The 15963-nt window shown below is 51.5% G+C and overlaps 8 protein-coding genes across 8 annotated transcripts in view; 6 read left to right on the top strand and 2 right to left on the bottom strand.

The window, feature by feature from the left end:
- CNBD0810 (hypothetical protein) overlaps positions 1-2209 on the bottom strand; it is a gene marked incomplete at both ends in the record, with an annotated part of 2612 nt that extends 403 nt beyond the window's left edge. The window contains 4 exons of the mRNA XM_770939.1: positions 1-1148; positions 1367-1630; positions 1680-1889; positions 1964-2209. The exon at positions 1-1148 is cut by the window's left edge and continues 403 nt beyond it. Coding sequence (XP_776032.1) covers positions 1-1148; positions 1367-1630; positions 1680-1889; positions 1964-2209 — 1868 coding nt within the window. The remainder of the gene's footprint in view (positions 1149-1366; positions 1631-1679; positions 1890-1963) is intronic.
- Positions 2210-2929: 720 nt separating this feature from the next.
- Positions 2930-4559, top strand: CNBD0800 (hypothetical protein; the record flags this gene model as incomplete). The annotated part of the gene is made up of 3 exons (XM_770938.1): positions 2930-3149; positions 3221-4248; positions 4302-4559. 3 exons carry the CDS (start codon positions 2930-2932, stop codon positions 4557-4559), a joined length of 1506 nt encoding a protein of 501 aa, XP_776031.1.
- Positions 4560-4928: 369 nt separating this feature from the next.
- On the top strand, positions 4929-6426 carry CNBD0790 (hypothetical protein; the record flags this gene model as incomplete). Its single annotated transcript, XM_770937.1, has 3 exons — positions 4929-5617; positions 5708-6156; positions 6227-6426. The coding sequence occupies 3 exons, from the start codon at positions 4929-4931 to the stop codon at positions 6424-6426; spliced, it is 1338 nt and encodes a 445-aa protein (XP_776030.1).
- Positions 6427-6585: 159 nt separating this feature from the next.
- On the bottom strand, positions 6586-7336 carry CNBD0780 (hypothetical protein; the record flags this gene model as incomplete). Its single annotated transcript, XM_770936.1, has 6 exons — positions 6586-6682; positions 6753-6869; positions 6920-6994; positions 7047-7143; positions 7208-7244; positions 7301-7336. 6 exons carry the CDS (start codon positions 7334-7336, stop codon positions 6586-6588), a joined length of 459 nt encoding a protein of 152 aa, XP_776029.1.
- Positions 7337-8030: 694 nt separating this feature from the next.
- Positions 8031-11262, top strand: CNBD0770 (hypothetical protein; the record flags this gene model as incomplete). Its single annotated transcript, XM_770935.1, has 10 exons — positions 8031-8288; positions 8342-8406; positions 8460-8790; positions 8845-9014; positions 9072-9386; positions 9455-9554; positions 9607-9785; positions 9857-10121; positions 10190-11065; positions 11125-11262. The coding sequence occupies 10 exons, from the start codon at positions 8031-8033 to the stop codon at positions 11260-11262; spliced, it is 2697 nt and encodes an 898-aa protein (XP_776028.1).
- A 728-nt stretch (positions 11263-11990) lies between these two features.
- Positions 11991-12353, top strand: CNBD0760 (hypothetical protein; the record flags this gene model as incomplete). Its single annotated transcript, XM_770934.1, has 3 exons — positions 11991-12002; positions 12096-12199; positions 12257-12353. 3 exons carry the CDS (start codon positions 11991-11993, stop codon positions 12351-12353), a joined length of 213 nt encoding a protein of 70 aa, XP_776027.1.
- Positions 12354-12569: 216 nt separating this feature from the next.
- Positions 12570-12917, top strand: CNBD0750 (hypothetical protein; the record flags this gene model as incomplete). Its single annotated transcript, XM_770933.1, has 2 exons — positions 12570-12680; positions 12726-12917. 2 exons carry the CDS (start codon positions 12570-12572, stop codon positions 12915-12917), a joined length of 303 nt encoding a protein of 100 aa, XP_776026.1.
- Positions 12918-13269: 352 nt separating this feature from the next.
- Positions 13270-15895, top strand: CNBD0740 (hypothetical protein; the record flags this gene model as incomplete). The annotated part of the gene is made up of 3 exons (XM_770932.1): positions 13270-13767; positions 13828-14280; positions 14336-15895. 3 exons carry the CDS (start codon positions 13270-13272, stop codon positions 15893-15895), a joined length of 2511 nt encoding a protein of 836 aa, XP_776025.1.
- Between the last annotated feature and the right edge of the window lie 68 nt (positions 15896-15963).

Below are 15963 nucleotides of genomic sequence, written 5' to 3'. Positions count from 1 at the left end.
GGCATAGCAGGGCCCGGAGCGGAAAACGAAGAAGAAGTGGAATTAGTCGATTCGTTGAGCACGTTGGTGGAAGGCAGGGGCATGGGTTCAGAGGACGTCGAAGTAGATGGAGACATCATCTCGACAAAAGGTGTCTTGGGCTCATCGATCCCCGCAGTTCGCGCAACTTCACCATACAGCCTCTTTTGCACATTCTCCGGTTCGCTTGTATCTCGGTGTTCATCCTCGTACATGGCTAGGGGCTGACCCTCAGCTGTACGCCTACTCAAGTCGAACGAAGTTGTCAAAGGCGAGAGGGGCTCAAACTGGGGCAAAGGAAGGGGTAAAAGCGCATTGGACGATGAAGAAGAGCTGTTGGCCGTAGGATCAAGCGGCGAGAGAGGAGAGTGGGCTGGTGCCGAGAAGTCAGGGGCGGCAAGATTGGGAGCCATATGGTCATCGGCACGGGTGACTTGGGCGGGAGGATCATACTTGCCAGGGGCGCTTGATACCATGACTGTCGGAGGTTGTTCGCTTGCCTGAATGCTAGCACTGCCAGCAGCAGGACCGTCTTCATAAGTGTACGCCAAGCCTGCCATCCGTGGATCGTCCGCAAACTTATCCAGATCTTTCAGATCCTCATCGCTCGCATGCATTAATCCACCTAGAGGCATAGGCGACGGCATCGGCATTTCCACGTAATCTGTATGGTACTGTTGCTCCTGAGAATGGTGGGCATGGGGCCCGACAAGTTGACGCATGTTGTCCGTGGGACTGGCGGAGTAGGATTGGTAAGAGTAAGGTGAATAACTTTCAGCTGGGTGTCCGTAATCGGACTCATAGGTGTGAAGCATGGGCGTCCTGCCTGCCTGAGGAGTATAGGGTCGTCCATGGAGGTCAACACCGTAGGTAACAGCCTCTGGAGGCGGTGAAAGTCCTGTGGGATATTCTGTGGCAAATCCCATGGTGCGACCAGCCCCGACTCCAGCGTGATTACTCGCGCTGTCGAACATGGTATAGTCTCTGGGCGACATCGTGCTGCGCGCACGGGCGAGATCACGACTAGAAGCAATCACAGGGGCCAAAGGACCACCGTAGATATCGTCGTGAGATTTCTCATTATCAAAAGGAGTGATATCGTCATCGATTTTTGACCAAGGCGCGTTTGCCTTATTATAAGATCGTGTGATGTATTTGCGCTGCGTCATGGAAGCCGTTAGTCATGGGACGTTTTAAATGGGAAGTACATACGTAAAGCCAGCCGCCGAATGAACCGACAGCAACGATACCGATAACAACAGCAAAGACAATGCCGACGACCGCGCCGGTGGATAAGCTAATGAAATGTCTCGGTTAGCATCCGGCCCGTGTGTGAAAGTCATGTGACGTGCCTGGAAGATGAATTTGTGGAATTTGAAAGGGCCGCCGCCGTGGAAGATATGCTAGATGATGATATTATAGCAGAGCTAGAATGGGAGGTGGTGGACGGCTTAGCTGTGGAACTGAGCTCGCGATTCGTCGACGATGTGTGAACGATGGATGTCGAATGAGTGGTAGAAGTCGAAGAGCTGTGGGTGCTGGTCGAGTGGACCGTTGATCTCGAGGCTGTGGAAGTAGAGCTGGATTTGATAGCTGAAGAGGAAGATTTGGACTAGAGTAGGTTAGTCGTGATCAACTGCTGATAAACTGATCATGCTTACAGAGCTTGAAGCGACACTCTCACGTATGCTCGACGCCGCTGAGCTTTTAGCTGAGCTGGTAGTGGAAGGGGTTGCCCTCGAAGAAGTCGAGCTAGTTGTGTGTGTCGAACTGGTGGCTTTCGCAACGGTGCTCGTAGCGCGGGACTGTGAGGTGCTCAACGTAGCGGCCTGGGCAGCTTGTCTCGTTGTTGATGCGGCGTGTGTTGCTACCTACATACGTACATCCAGAGTCCTCACTTGTCAGCCTTGCAATCATAGCCCACTGGGTAGGAGGTACCACGTACCGACTTGGAAGCAGCAGCAGCAGCAGCAGCGCTCAGACTCTCGGCTGCCTCTATACTACTCAGCTGTTGGGGACTGTACTCGTTTAAGCTGGCATAGAAACGCTTGTCCACGACGGCATCGCTCCCAGACGTCACTTCAGTAGCGGCATGGGCTCTTCCGTCCAGGTGAAGGGCGCGGCCAGCAGCAGATGCGAGTGCTCGAAGACGTGAGCGGCGGAGTATGCGGGCAAGGGGCGATTCGTGCATGATGTGAGGGCCGTGTGCCGGGTTGTATCAGGTTGAGTGATATGGCGAAGTGGGTGGAAAGGTAGGAAGGCAGGAAGGAAGCGAGAAAGAGAGAGGGTGGATGTAGGGGAAATGAGTGTGGTTGACGTGTACAAGAATAGAATGGCGGGTGATGGTGCAAAATAGGTATGGAGATGGAACAATAGAAGCTGTGAGAAGGTCTGTGCGCGTTGAGGGGGGTTGGGTATGAACGAGTGTGGGGAGCGCCCTGTCAAAGGTGTGCTGACTGGAGTGGGGCAGCTGTGGGCAGCAGATCACGCCGACAAGGTGGCAAGACGAAGTATGGGGAGGAGGAAGGAAGGAACGAGGGAAGGAAGAAGGAAGACAGCAGGAGGAAGGAAGAACAGCGACCAGAAGAGTACCCTACGCATCAACAAGCGGCTGCAGAAAAACAAGACGCGTTTCATTTGTCTGCGCCCTGAGTTTGTGCCCCCCCCCTGAATGAGTCGCGTCGGCCCCCTTCAACCCCAGAACAGCTCCTCAAAAAATTATTTATTCCCGGGCACTAATTAATAAGCGCCCAAGATTTCCTCGGCGGCAAGGCGGAGTCAAATATATTTGCCTCTTCGGCCTTCAGCGGACGAGCGCCGCCGGCAATCTTTCCTCCATCTCATTCGAAAAGTTAACTCACCGACTTGTTCTCGTTCTCAACCTCATCTCCATTCTTTTCCTATCTTTCAGATGCTCGCTACAATGAACCCCATCAGACCCCTTTTTCGCTCTACTCCCCTCCGCCTCTGCCACAACTCCCTCTCTTCTAGAATACCTCGCCGCACGCTTGTCACCCCCACAAACCTCGTCCACGCCACCGTCTCCAACGTTACCGTAGATCATGTTAAGGAAGACCCTGCAGAGCACCAATCGGGAGAGCAAATCGCTGGCGAACACCCTTCTGGCAAAGGTATATTTTTGTACTTTACTATGGTCTAGTGGCGAAAGCATGCAATGCTGACTCGTTGCTTCGTTTATCAGAAATGTTCGGCTTCAAGCTCAATCCCGTAGCTACCAAGACTGGGGGCAGTGCCAAGTCTGGAGGCCGACCTATCTACCTCGACATGCAGGCCACTACTCCTATGGACCCTCGTGTGCTCGACAAGATGCTTCCCCTCTTCACCGAGCAATATGGCAACCCCCATTCACGAACTCATGCATACGGATGGGAAGCGGAGAAGGCCGTCGATGAGGCTCGGCAGCAAGTCGCTCAACTCGTCGGTGCCCAACCGAAAGATATCGTGTTTACTAGTGGTGCGACAGAAAGCAACAACATGTTGATCAAGGGGATTGCAAAATTCCACCAATCAAAGAAGAAGCACATCATCACTACCCAGACTGAACACAAGTGCGTGCTCGACTCTTGCCGATGGCTCTCCACCCAGGGCTTCGAAGTCACTTATCTTCCCGTCCTCCCGAACGGTCTGGTCTCCATCAACGAACTTAAGGCTGCCCTTCGGCCTGACACTTCGCTCGTGTCTATTATGGCTGTCAACAACGAAATCGGCGTTATTCAACCCCTTGCCGAGATTTCTCAAGCCATCAAGTCATGGGCCAAGGAAAATGGTGTCACCAAACCCTTATTCCATACCGACGCCGCTCAGGCTGTCGGCAAAATCCCCATAGATGTTGAAGCGTTGGGTATTGACGCCATGTCTATTTCTGGTCACAAGCTCTACGGTCCGAAGGGTGTCGGCGCCGCTTATGTCCGACGACGACCCCGAGTCCGACTTGAGCCACTTATCCACGGTGGTGGTCAAGAGCGTGGTCTTCGATCAGGGACCGTCGCTGCACCTCTTGTCGTCGGTCTTGGTGAGGCTTGCCGCATTGCGGAGAATGAAATGGCTGCCGACCATGCAAGGATCAAGGCTTTGAGCGATAGGTTGATTGAGGGAATCACGTCAAAGGTAGAGCACATCGTGAGGAATGGTGATGTCAATGGGTATCCCGGTTGCGTCAACTTGTCATTCTCATATGTGGAAGGCGAATCGCTTCTCATGGCCCTCAAGGTAAGCCCTTTTCGCAATCTAACTACTTTTTATATACTGATTTTCGGCCTTAGGACATCGCACTCTCATCAGGATCAGCATGTACTTCAGCTTCCCTTGAACCATCCTATGTTCTTCGTGCTCTCGGTGCCGCTGAAGACATGGCGCATTCGTCCCTTCGATTCGGTATTGGCCGATTCACCACCGAGGAAGAAATCGACCTTGTGGTGCAGAGGATTGTCAGCGTGGTCAACAAGTTGAGGGATATGAGCCCACTTTGGGAGATGGTGCAGGAAGGGATTGATATCAGCAAAATTGAGTGGAACCAGTGAGTCTAGTCTCTGTCAGCTATTGAGAAAGATTGCTGATGATGGATCAAGGCATTAAAATGTTCATACGGTAGGTTGAGATGTATTACCAGTAGGCTGGGGGCTATTGATAAAAATTGTACAACGTGGGCCTTTTATGCAATTTTATTCTTTCTGTGTCTGTACGACAAATGGTGTTATGACGCCTGATTGGTGATGGAGTACGTAGTGATTGATGCCGATGATTGCGCGTCCCGACGATGAGCCAAGAAGCGGCGGCACATCGGTAATGTCCGAAGAGGTGGAGGCTGGCTGTTTTTATACGACGACGGTCTTTTGTTGGCCGGGTAACCAATCGCTCTTTTCCTACTGGCTCAGACAGGCATATACCCCATGTTTCGCCGGGCCGCTCTCCTACTCAGGAGACACACTGTTATTCACCCCCAAAGACATCTCTCCACTTCACTCTCCCGGCCCAGGGCGCCTATACCCATCCCCAACACTCCTTCAGCGCCACCCCTCCCACTCCCAGATGCCTATCCACTTGAGCTCCCCCGGGCCATTTCCCCCACTCGCGCCCTTCTGCTTCTCTCCACGCCTTCCCCTCCCACTGATTGGCCATCTCATCTTGAAATGCATTCCCCCCTCTTAGCAGCTACCTCTGCGAAACTCAAAGCCCGTGGAGTCGGCGTGAATGTCGTTTACGATCCGGCTGCCCCGTATGGAAGCTTTGGTTTTCAGACTGAAAAGAAGGGGGAGGAAAAATTCATGGGGAGACTGTTTTGGCCTGACGGGAGAAAAATGGAATGGGACGTTTTTAATCTCGAAACCCTCAATTCTGACCAGCTAGAAAAAGCGATCAACTACACACCCGTCCTATCACACTCTTCGGGTTTACCACAGCTTCTACCTGCATCAATAACTTCCAAGAAAGAGATCCTAGTATGCACCCATGGATCTAGGGACTGTAGATGTGCTGATCGAGGCGGTCCGCTTGTTTTGGCTCTTCGAAAAGAGGTCAATCGGCGAGGTCTGCAAAGTCAAGTCAAAATCGGGGAAGTGGCCCATGTCGGAGGACACAAGTAAGTATAACGCACGTCTCTATGCAGCGAATTCAGCGAGTGCTAGCGCTCAATTAAGGCTGGGGGGCTAATGGGCTGTGCGAAATTTAGGTATGCGGCGAACGCAATCTTGCTCCCGACCATGGATATGCTTTCCAACCTGTCTACCGAGCATGCGCCATGTATAATCGATCATCTGTTCGCTCTTGCTCCCTCAGTTCCTTCAGCGTCTGTCATGCCTGTAGCTGAGAGGGGAACGAAACCGGACGACTCTACCCACGCGAAAGGAGGGATGTGGACGCATTGGAGAGGCCGTTACGGCTTGACGGGGGAGCAACAAGCTTTGCTCTGGGATTCTGTTGATCCCTCCCGCCAGCCTCATATCGCATCGACGTCCCATGAAACTGCGGCAAAAAAGGAGCAGGAAATTGTCACTTTGAGGTTCAAAACTTATGAGGGTGAAGAAAAAGTTGTTCAAGCTCGAATTGGAGAGAATCTGCTACAAGTTGGCAAGAAAAACGATTTGCCCTCTCTGGAAGGCGTATGTGATGGCAATCTCGGTACGTAGCTCGGTGCCATCTGTAATGCTGTAAGGCAAAAACTTTCTGGCGCTGACGCAGCAGTTGAAAGAATGTGCCACATGTCATCTCTACCTTTCCTCTTCGCCTGCACCGCCAGTTTCCGAGCCATCGGAGGCAGAGGACGACATGCTGGGGTATGCAGTCGGTTACAAGGAAGGAGAAAGTCGATTAGGTTGCCAAATCGAGGTGACCAGAGAACTGGCAAAGTGGTGTGATGAAGGTGGGATCATTAGATTACCAAGATTTTAAGCCATGCTTCATTTGTACATGGCTGTCAGAAGGGGAGATATACCTAGCATGAAATATACCCAGATGCATTATAGTTTTACAACATTTGCTTGTAGTTTATCTATTATTGCCAGAAAAGCCCCCCCCCGAGAAGGTACCTCTCTTTCTCTTGACTCGAATCTAGGGCTGAACACCGTAACGGACCATTGAACGAACATCATCTAGTAGACTCTGGAGCTGCGCTTCGTTTTCATCACCTTGCGCGTACCTCTCCAGACTAGAAACAGAGTTAGCCGCGATTTGAGAATAGCAACCCTTGTTAAACGCAAGATAAAAGCAAAACGAACCTAGGTATGAGGGCAACGGCCACTTCCACCCTTTCTGGTCTTAAGGACATGATCTGAGCGATTTCAAACTTGTTCAAGAAGCCATGCCTAGCGGATAATGCACTAATGGCGGGTAAGCTATTATCGACCTCTTACCCGAACTGATGCGCAGATGCACCAAGACGCACGTTCGCATACTATCGGAAACATCCATAGTAGTATTGGAAAACTCATTGACATAGTCAGTCGTGGACTGATATACCCTACAAGCCGAAGTCAACGACGATGATCGACGACAGCCATGACAAAGCATACTTGTTATCCGGCGCGGGAGGGACGTTGGGAGCTTGACGAGCAGCTTTCAAGAGGGTCGCTACCTCGGTCAAAGTAAGAGCTTCTCCTTCCGCAAAGTCTATTTGAGAAGTCAGCGCAAAGTAATCTCTGCATTTCTTCGCCGATTGAGGGAACAAACGGACCTCCAAACTGAAGCTTCGTGGCGTCTTCCTCTTGGATCTGGGGGAAGGCAACAGAAATCAGTATCTGACGGGGGAGGCGTGGAAGGCACGGACCTGCTGACGGCGGTGGTGGGCGGGCAAGGCTGCCATTGTATATCAGGATGGATGTCGGTAGTGCAGCCTGGCACTCGAATAATATAGGGGAAGTCAGTTGTCGCACGAGGATGTGTTTGGCCAGCCTAACTCGGCTGTTGAAGGTAGATTAGGCACACATACGGTAGGCGCGGGTCGGCTGTCGGATGTTGTTGTTGAGAAAGGGAGTATTGGCCGGTGGCCATATCTTTACACGCATAGTAGTCAATTACGGCTCTTTCTTCGTCTACCCCAAATGCCCACACACAACTCCCATTCACAACCGAGCTCAGAAGATGAGGGTCCGCCACAGTCAATCATCTTCGGAGACCACAAACTCCCAGAACACCCTCCCACACCTAACAGCCCACTCCAACAGACCACAAACCCGTTCATCCTCGAGTCAGATGGGCCACATCGACAGCCCCATCAAAGTACAATTTATAGCCCTGGACCATTCAGAGAGCCATCAACATCACGCAGCCCAAGCCATAGCAGGAGTCGGAGTACAAGCCCGGCCAACAGCCCGGGCCATAGCACTATAAGTGCGTTGGCTTCACAGTCGGGAGTCACGGCAAGTGCCGGGTTGGGCATGACAGGTGCAGACACGGCTGCCGCCAGTTCTAAACCAACGTTCAGGGAGGTCCCGGTGCCGCTGTCACCCACAGCACTCTCAAGGCAGACGTCAAAATCTCCAGCCAAGTCTCCCAGGATGGGTAAAGGAGAAGGTTACCTTGATCCCACTATACTTTCAGTAGCCTCCGGAAGTAGGAATTCGGGCAAAGGAAAAGAACGGACGAGGAGAAAGGGTGGTCACAAATACCATTCATTGCACGTTCAGGACGAAGAGGAAGAGGAACCACCTGAAAGCGACGCATTGAGGACACGAGGGAAGGTAGGGCTGAACGCTTATGAGAAAGCTTTGTGGAAATGGGTCAACGTGGACGATCTTGATGGATTCCTACAAGAAGTGCGTCCTTGTGCATTTGAAATGAAGACGTATACCTGACCCAACTTGTCTAGGTGTATGATTACTACAAGGGTAAAGGCATCTATTGTATCGTATTAGCGCGAGTACTCAACTTACTGTAAGTATTATGTGTTGACATACTGGTCAAGGCGGTGCTGAGCTGTACTGTAGCACAACTTTCTTCGTAATTGCATTCTCTACCTTTCTCATATCTTGCATCGACTACTCAAAGCTCTTTTCTTCAATCTCGACTGCCGAGGCTGTTGGGCGATTAGAAGACGTCCTCGTAGCCCAATGTATCACCAAGTTTGTCCATTTCAAACTGTACATACTGAACAAGACTAATTCTTCGGCTTATGATTATAGGGGGTCATTCGCTCATACCCTTTTCTTAATCATCCTCTCAGCATTCTTTATCTTTCAGGTCGCCAGTTTTGCCATGTCCGTCCCTCGACTATTGGATATGTATCGGTTCTACACGCACCTTTTAGGTGTCCCTGATGTGAGCCAATACACTTTGCCTTTGTTTTATTTGCTGATCGAAACATTTCTCTAGGCGGATATACAAACACTTCCATGGCCCGAGATTGTGCGACTGATAGGTGACATTAGAAAGCACAATCCTGTCACATCACTTTCCAACGGCCAGGCTACAGCACTTGCCGACATGGTTGGCAATGATGCTAAAGCACCTGCAAAGAAGCTTGATGCCCATGACATAGCAAAGTACGCTCAAACATTCCTGAATCTCCAATGTGTGTGTAGGCTAACGGCGCGCCTTAGCCGGATACTGAGACAAGAAAACTATCTCATCGCACTATTCAACAAAGACCTCCTCGATCTTCGCGTCCGCATCCCGGTCCCTCACGTACTCACAGCTTTTATACCCTCTTCTATTCTTATATCGTCGGCTGATGCCCCTCTACCGTCACTCCAGTCCGAACCCGAGAGAAAGTTCCTAAGCTTTGGCGCAAATCACTTGACCAAAGCTCTTGAATGGAATTTGCGCTTTTGTCTATTGGGCTATTTGTTTGATAGAAGGGGGCAGGTTAGAAAAGAATTTGTAAGAGAGAAAAGAAGGAAGGATCTTGTGCAAGGGTGAGTGTTGCCGACCGGGTGCTACTCGATTTCGTGTATCCAAGCGCCATTCTGATCTCAGAGAACAGATTGAGAAGGAGGTTTATTTTCATGGGTATTCTCAACGCAATTTTTGCGCCGTTTATCATTCTTTATCTTCTCATATACTCATTTTTCCGCTACTTTGAGGTACGTTTGAAATGGCTGAAGCAAGAAGCTCGGTATCTGATCATGACTTTAGGAATATCACAAGAATCCATCTTCAATTGGAAGCCGACAGTATACGCCTTATGCGCAGTGGAAATTCCGAGAATTCAATGAGCTTCCCCATTTGTTTGAAAGACGACTTGACAGAAGCTACGAAATTGCCAAGGAATACGTTGATCAGTTCCCCAAAGAGCGTACTGCTCTCGTCATGCGGTGAGTGCTTTGCACTCTTCCTAATTTTACCTTGGAGCCGTTCTGGGATCACTAACGCCGCACCTGGGTAGGTTCGTCGCATTCATTGCAGGATCTTTTGCCGCCGTTCTTCTTGTCGCCTCTCTCATCGACCCGGACCTTTTCCTTCACTTTGAAATCACCCCCCATCGGACGGTCCTCTTCTACCTAGGAGTCTTTGGGTCCATACTCGCCATCTCGCGAGGAATGGTGCCACAGGAGAACATGGTATTCGACCCCGAGGCGAGTTTGAACGAAGTTGTTAGATGGACGCATTATCTGCCTGTAGAATGGAGGGGCCAATTACATAGCCAAATGGTGGGTGTTTTGGCTGCTTTTTTCCCCTACCTATCGCTCAATGTGAGAATGCTGATTGGGACATATAGGTGCACCAAGAATTCAGCAAACTGTTCGCATTAAAGATCATGATCTTCTTCTCCGAGCTTCTTTCCGTAATCCTCACTCCTTTCATCCTCTTCTTCTCCCTCCCGCCATGCGCTGCAGCCATCATCGACTTCTTCCGCGAATTCACTGTGCATGTCGATGGAGTAGGCTATGTCTGCTCTTTTGCGGTATTTGATTTCGCGCGATACGGAAACGTGGATGCCAACCAACCGGAAACCGGACTGGAGGGGGCTACAGGTCCCGATGGCGGTCCTGCTGCTGATGGGTTCGCCGCAGGAAAACCAAGTCGACCGACAACCCGACGGACCACTTCCTCCAGTCCTTCACGTTTAAAACACAGAGATTGGCGAGGCAACGAGAACAAGATGGAGCAGTCATTCTTGCATTTCAAGGCTACTCATCCGGATTGGCAGCCGTCTGATCCCAGCTCGTCACTCTTTCTAGATCGGCTGATGGGTGCTGGGACCCGTAACCGTCATGGAGGTGGGCCAGTGTCCGCAGCGACGGGAGGGATCTCTGGCTCGATTTACGGCGGAGGAGGAGGAGGGGTTGGTGGAAGAGGTTTGGGGGTTGACGGATCCGTGATGGCGGAGATGGAGGAAGAGCGTTTACGAGCCAAGAGACAGTCTTATGAACGTGCATGGGCGAAATCCTCTCACTTGCATCGACCTGATAGTTCTCATTCCCATCCTTTGCGTCATCCCCATTCCGCCGCTTCAGAGATAATTGAAGAAGAAGAAGGGGGCGAAGGGGACAAGGGCGATGACTCGATAGATGGTTGGAGTAAGCGTGTGAAGACGGACGGAGAGACGGATGATGAAGAAGAGCGCGAGAGGTTGTGGAAGGATGAAGGTGTGGTGGGTTTATTGCAGCAGGTGTTGGGCAGATAATATGTGTGTGTATATCATAATAACAGATTATAATATTCTTTTTAACGAACAATCATATAACCGTTGTAGTTATGAATGTTTGTAGATGTATTTTTCGCGTCGCTGCAGATGAACACAAAACAGCGGGAAGGATAAACAAATCCCAAACTCGTCGACTTACATAAAATACAGACCGTCATACAGTACTCGTAGAGTAAGAAATCTCTCGTGCAGCATGTGTCTTTTGGACCGGCGCCCGAAATTTACAAACTCGTACTTTCTAATAACCGGCGAATGGCCGACCTCGCGATCTGTCCTGATCTTATCCTTTGCTAATCTTCCACCAGCCCGCCCTCCCTATCCTCGATCTTTTAACAATTGTCTCACAAGAGATTTGAAAGATGAAAGCGGTGGCACGGTCGATGACGATGGACCATTTCATGGATCGATGGCGTGGGAGCGATGCCCGCGCGCGACTGAGATATCGACCACCCCGGAAAATAAGTCACGGCTAAATGCAAGCTATATGGGTTAGGATAGCGCGATATGCAAGAGCATCAGGTGGCGAGCAGCCATTGCACATTGGATAATAGGGCAAGGCGGGCGTGAAATGCAATATAAGCGTTAGCAAAATGTCAAGCTGAGAAATGACGTCACATCGAGGTGTGACATGACGTGCGGCTCCTGCTATCAACAACTTGCCATATGTGTACCTGTTTCCATGTCAGATGACGACAAACGGTGTCTGCTCGATGTTCAACGACGGAAGGACGAGTTGGGAAAGCTATATAACCAGCAAAAGATACTGATGAATCTCGCTTTTTTCTTCCATCTTCTCAATTACAACGCATCTTGAACTATCTTCTTCCAATCTTTGCTCTTTTTTAACACAACAAACTCAAACCCAAGCACAATGTCTGACACTGTAAGTACTGCTCCTTGTTGTCATTGTATCTTTCGAGACAGCTATACCCTTTGTCGCCAGTAGACTGGAGTGCTGACACCTTTTGTCAAACAGGGCCGACAATCTCTTACCGACAAGGCTACTTCTTCCATCAAGCCCGACTCTGAAAAGTCCTACGTTGAGCAGGCATCCGACTTTGTCTCTGGCAAACTTGACTCGTGAGTTGAAGAGTCGTGATTGTCGGAACTCGTACTAATCGGTGCATCACGACTTAGTGCTGCGTCTGCCCTTCAACCTCAACAAGAGAAGTCCACTACTCAGAAGGTCGGAGATGCTGTTTCTGGGGACAACAGGAACAGGGATGTCGCCTAAATGTAGTCGATATGAATAGCAGAAAGAAAATTGACAAGTGATGAAGACCATGTGACTGTTTATTTATCTGCAACGGCTGGCCCGTGTTCGTTGTTCCGCGGCACATGAACTGCAATGATGAGCTTATTACATGTCGTTCCGAGGCACGTGTTGTCGATTTAAACATAAGTTGAGCTACTTTAAAGCTGCTCGTTCATCGCGAGCGTGTCGCTGCGAATGCAAGTCCCAACAGCAACGTCGTTGCAGTGGCCGGTGGGCAGCAGCAAGGTGGCGACGGAAGACGGAGAGGGGATGATCCCCGGTGGCAGGCACCACCGAGGCGATGATGTAAGAGATACAAGACGCTTGGCGCATAATAACAGCTGCAGGCAGTGGAGAGTGTCTTGGGGCAATGCATGGCTCGCAGATCGAAGCGCTGCTGGAGAGATGCATCGGGTGGAGTGGCAGAACGAGTACGGCGGGTGGCGGGGACGGGGCTCGGTGGGACGATGGCCGTGGCGGGGCGTCGCTTTCGACGTCGGCCCAGCGTCCGTCGGCGAGGCATTTTTGTTTACCACCATTTAAACGAATCGTCCGTTTTATTTTTTTTGCCAAGCGCCTGTCGAGCATGAACCGATAGGGCAGAGCATATATTACATACCCACCCCGTTATCCCATGCCCCAAGCCTGGCGCGCCTCACTCTGCCGCCCTCTGTCGCCCTACTTGCGCTTCCCACCACTGCACACCTCGGCCGCCGGCGCCAGCAGCTGTGTCTCCCCCCCACGGCCACTGCACCGTTTGTTCTCGGCCTCCGGACTGTATTTCCTGTCCTGATTATATATCGCCGCCCTTGCTTTCACTCCTGCGCCCCTCCCCTCCCCACCGTGTGCCCACTCCCTTGTCCTTCAGACGCGCCAACATCCACCACGCTCCACCATGCCTTTCCTACAGACCCTCAACGACCTCAAGGACTTCACAAACAGCATCAATCCTCTCAACTTCCTCAGTCCAGACCACCAGCCGTCTCCCACACCTCCTCCAGCCTCTCCCGCCCGACCCGCTGCTCCACCCGACCAATCCGAAGCAGGTCCCGGCCCCTCATCCCTCGCGTCGCGCAACTCAGCCGCAGTCAATCAACGTTCCATATATTCTTCTCCCGCAGAGTCTCCCCGCCCCTCTCCCAAGCACTCCAGTTCTTCCTCCTTGCCTCCCTCTTCAGATTCTGCAGAGAGTGTCCCGATAACCAGGGGTGCCGGCGCAGCCAATGCCACTGGCCGAAGGAAAAGTTCGGGCACCAGCGTCATGATAGCAGAGCCAGAAGTGACCAACATGGCAAGAGGCAGACAGAAAAGGACGCCCAGTGTGGCCAGCGGCACCAGTGGACTCGGTGACGATGGTCTCAGCGATCGTCGAGGGAAGAAGAACCCGCCGGATGTGAGTCGTTGAATTTTAAATTTTTTTTTCGTCCAGAATTTCTCTGTTGACAACTCTCAGACATATATCATTGTCAAGCCTCCCCCCGCAACAGCAAAGAACCCATTAAATCTACAAATACAGCTAGTTGTGAAGCGCAATCGCCGAGAACGAGGAATATCGACATCGTCCAACTACTCATCCTTGGGAAGTTCTCCTGCCGACGACCGTGATGTGAAATCACAACCTCCGGCCACACCGAACCTTCCGACGTCTGTTCCCATGTTACCCTCCGCGTCCATGACAGGTAGATCGTCCTCGTTACCAGCGTCTGCAGCTACTTCAGATGTTTCCGACGAGGATGTCTCCGTCAAACGATCATCATCCATTAGGTCAGGCATGTCGAACGCCACAAGTAGTACCGGCAGTGGTATGTCTGGCAAGCGTATCGAACCAATGTTTAATCTGGCTGTGCACAATGTGGTTCATCCAACAGTTGTTACGGATGCTGCGACAGACGTAAAGGTCGCCAAGGTGAGCTATGACGTTTTATCGTGAAATGGATTCATGTTGACACACATTTCCACAGTTTCACAAGCGCGTCGTGGACGTTTCCGGTGTCGGCATTGTCGAGCCCTCTGAAATCCACCTCCCTTCCGCCTCCAATCATCTGTACCCGACCATTTCACGGGTAACATCACATGTTACATCCGACGGCGAATCACTGCAAACGCCTTCTACGAAAGCCCGCCCTCTATCTACTGCATCCTTTAGCCCTTCCCTTTCGCCTGTGAACACTGCTCACCAAGAAGAAGGTCGAGGTATTCGATCGAGTCTTGAATTAAAAGGTTTCCGACTGGATAGTCTTCGGCATCAAAAGCCCGACTCGGGTGACAGCAATGCGAAAAAGTTGTTTGGCAAAATTTTCAAAAAGAAGAAGAATGGAGAAAGAGCCGAAGACGTGGCCATCAACATGAGTCGGTCTGGATCGACCTCGTCCATCGATCCAAAGAGTACTTCAAGTATACCCCAGGACGCAGCGTCCACCAACGGGTCAACTGCGGCGGGCAGGGCAAGTATCAGTACAGCCTCTGACTTTCACCACCCCACGCCGTCCGCTATTGGCTACCCAACTTTTGGGACGTCGCCAACCATTGTCGTTCGTCAGCCTCCTTCCGTCGCGCAAGAATCTCGTTTGAAGCCCGAACTTTATTCTCCTACTGAAAAACACCATACCAATTCATCTTCAGCAGTATCTTCGCGTTCTCGACCCATCGGTTACAATTGGACAGTCCGCCGTTGGGCGCGACGCAATTCGGAAGGGTGGGCGGCCCACCTTGTGGCGGCCGCTGCTGCGGGGCTCGAATTGGTTGGCGCTGCAGAGATGGCTGGCGAGAATGAAGTCCAGTTTGAGTGGGTGAAAGGCGTCTCTGAGCCTGATGAGAAACCGAGACAGAGGACGTTGGGCGTTGGAAAGCCAGGGATTAGTCCGGGACCGCCAAAGGGACGGGCCGTCTCCGCTCCTGGACGTAGTATATCGAGTGAAACAGGTCCTAAATCGTCAAGGAGGATAGCATCTCCGATGCCTTCAACTCCCTCCTCTCCTGCTCCTTCAAGACCCCCTTCTCCATCACTCGATAGCCGACCCGAGCCCGTCCGGCGAGTGTCAGCAGCCGCATCTACATCGTCTTCGGCAGCTTCATCAAAGGGAGTCCCAAGCGTCGCTGTTGACAGTGCAGTGGCCGGCGGTGACACAACTGCAGAGGAAGGCGATAGTTCTGAAACGGAGGACAGTGAGACCCCTTGGTCGTGTTGGGTCTGGGTGAAAAACACTGGTCAGAGGCAGTTGCTCGGCACGCTTACACCAGCGCCACACCACCCCAAAGTCGTTGCCGTGCTCAAGATCCCCATGAGTCTTGATCCCGTTTCGCTCACAGATATCAAGGGGCCCGTCGTGGACGCGAATGGCGAGCAGGGGCACCAGACGGCGATGGCGATGAAAAAGATCAAGGAAAATGTGGCTCTCACAGAGGAAAATTTAAAAGACATGATCTGCGTCACCGCGCTGTGGTTGGTAGCCAGGGAAGAGTATGGAGGTCTGGGAAGAGTTGGTGGTGGAAGGAGAAGAAGGGGAAGGAGACTCGCATAAACAAGTGTAAAACTAAAGCGTTCTTTTATAATAATAATTCAAGGTCCCGGCATTAGCTCTTCTCAGTA

Source organism: Cryptococcus neoformans, chromosome 4 (genome assembly GCF_000149385.1).
Source record: "Cryptococcus neoformans var. neoformans B-3501A chromosome 4, whole genome shotgun sequence".
Taxonomy (NCBI): domain Eukaryota; kingdom Fungi; phylum Basidiomycota; class Tremellomycetes; order Tremellales; family Cryptococcaceae; genus Cryptococcus; species Cryptococcus deneoformans.
Note: the sequence above shows the minus strand (reverse complement) of the source record. Positions and strands in the feature narration are given on the sequence as shown.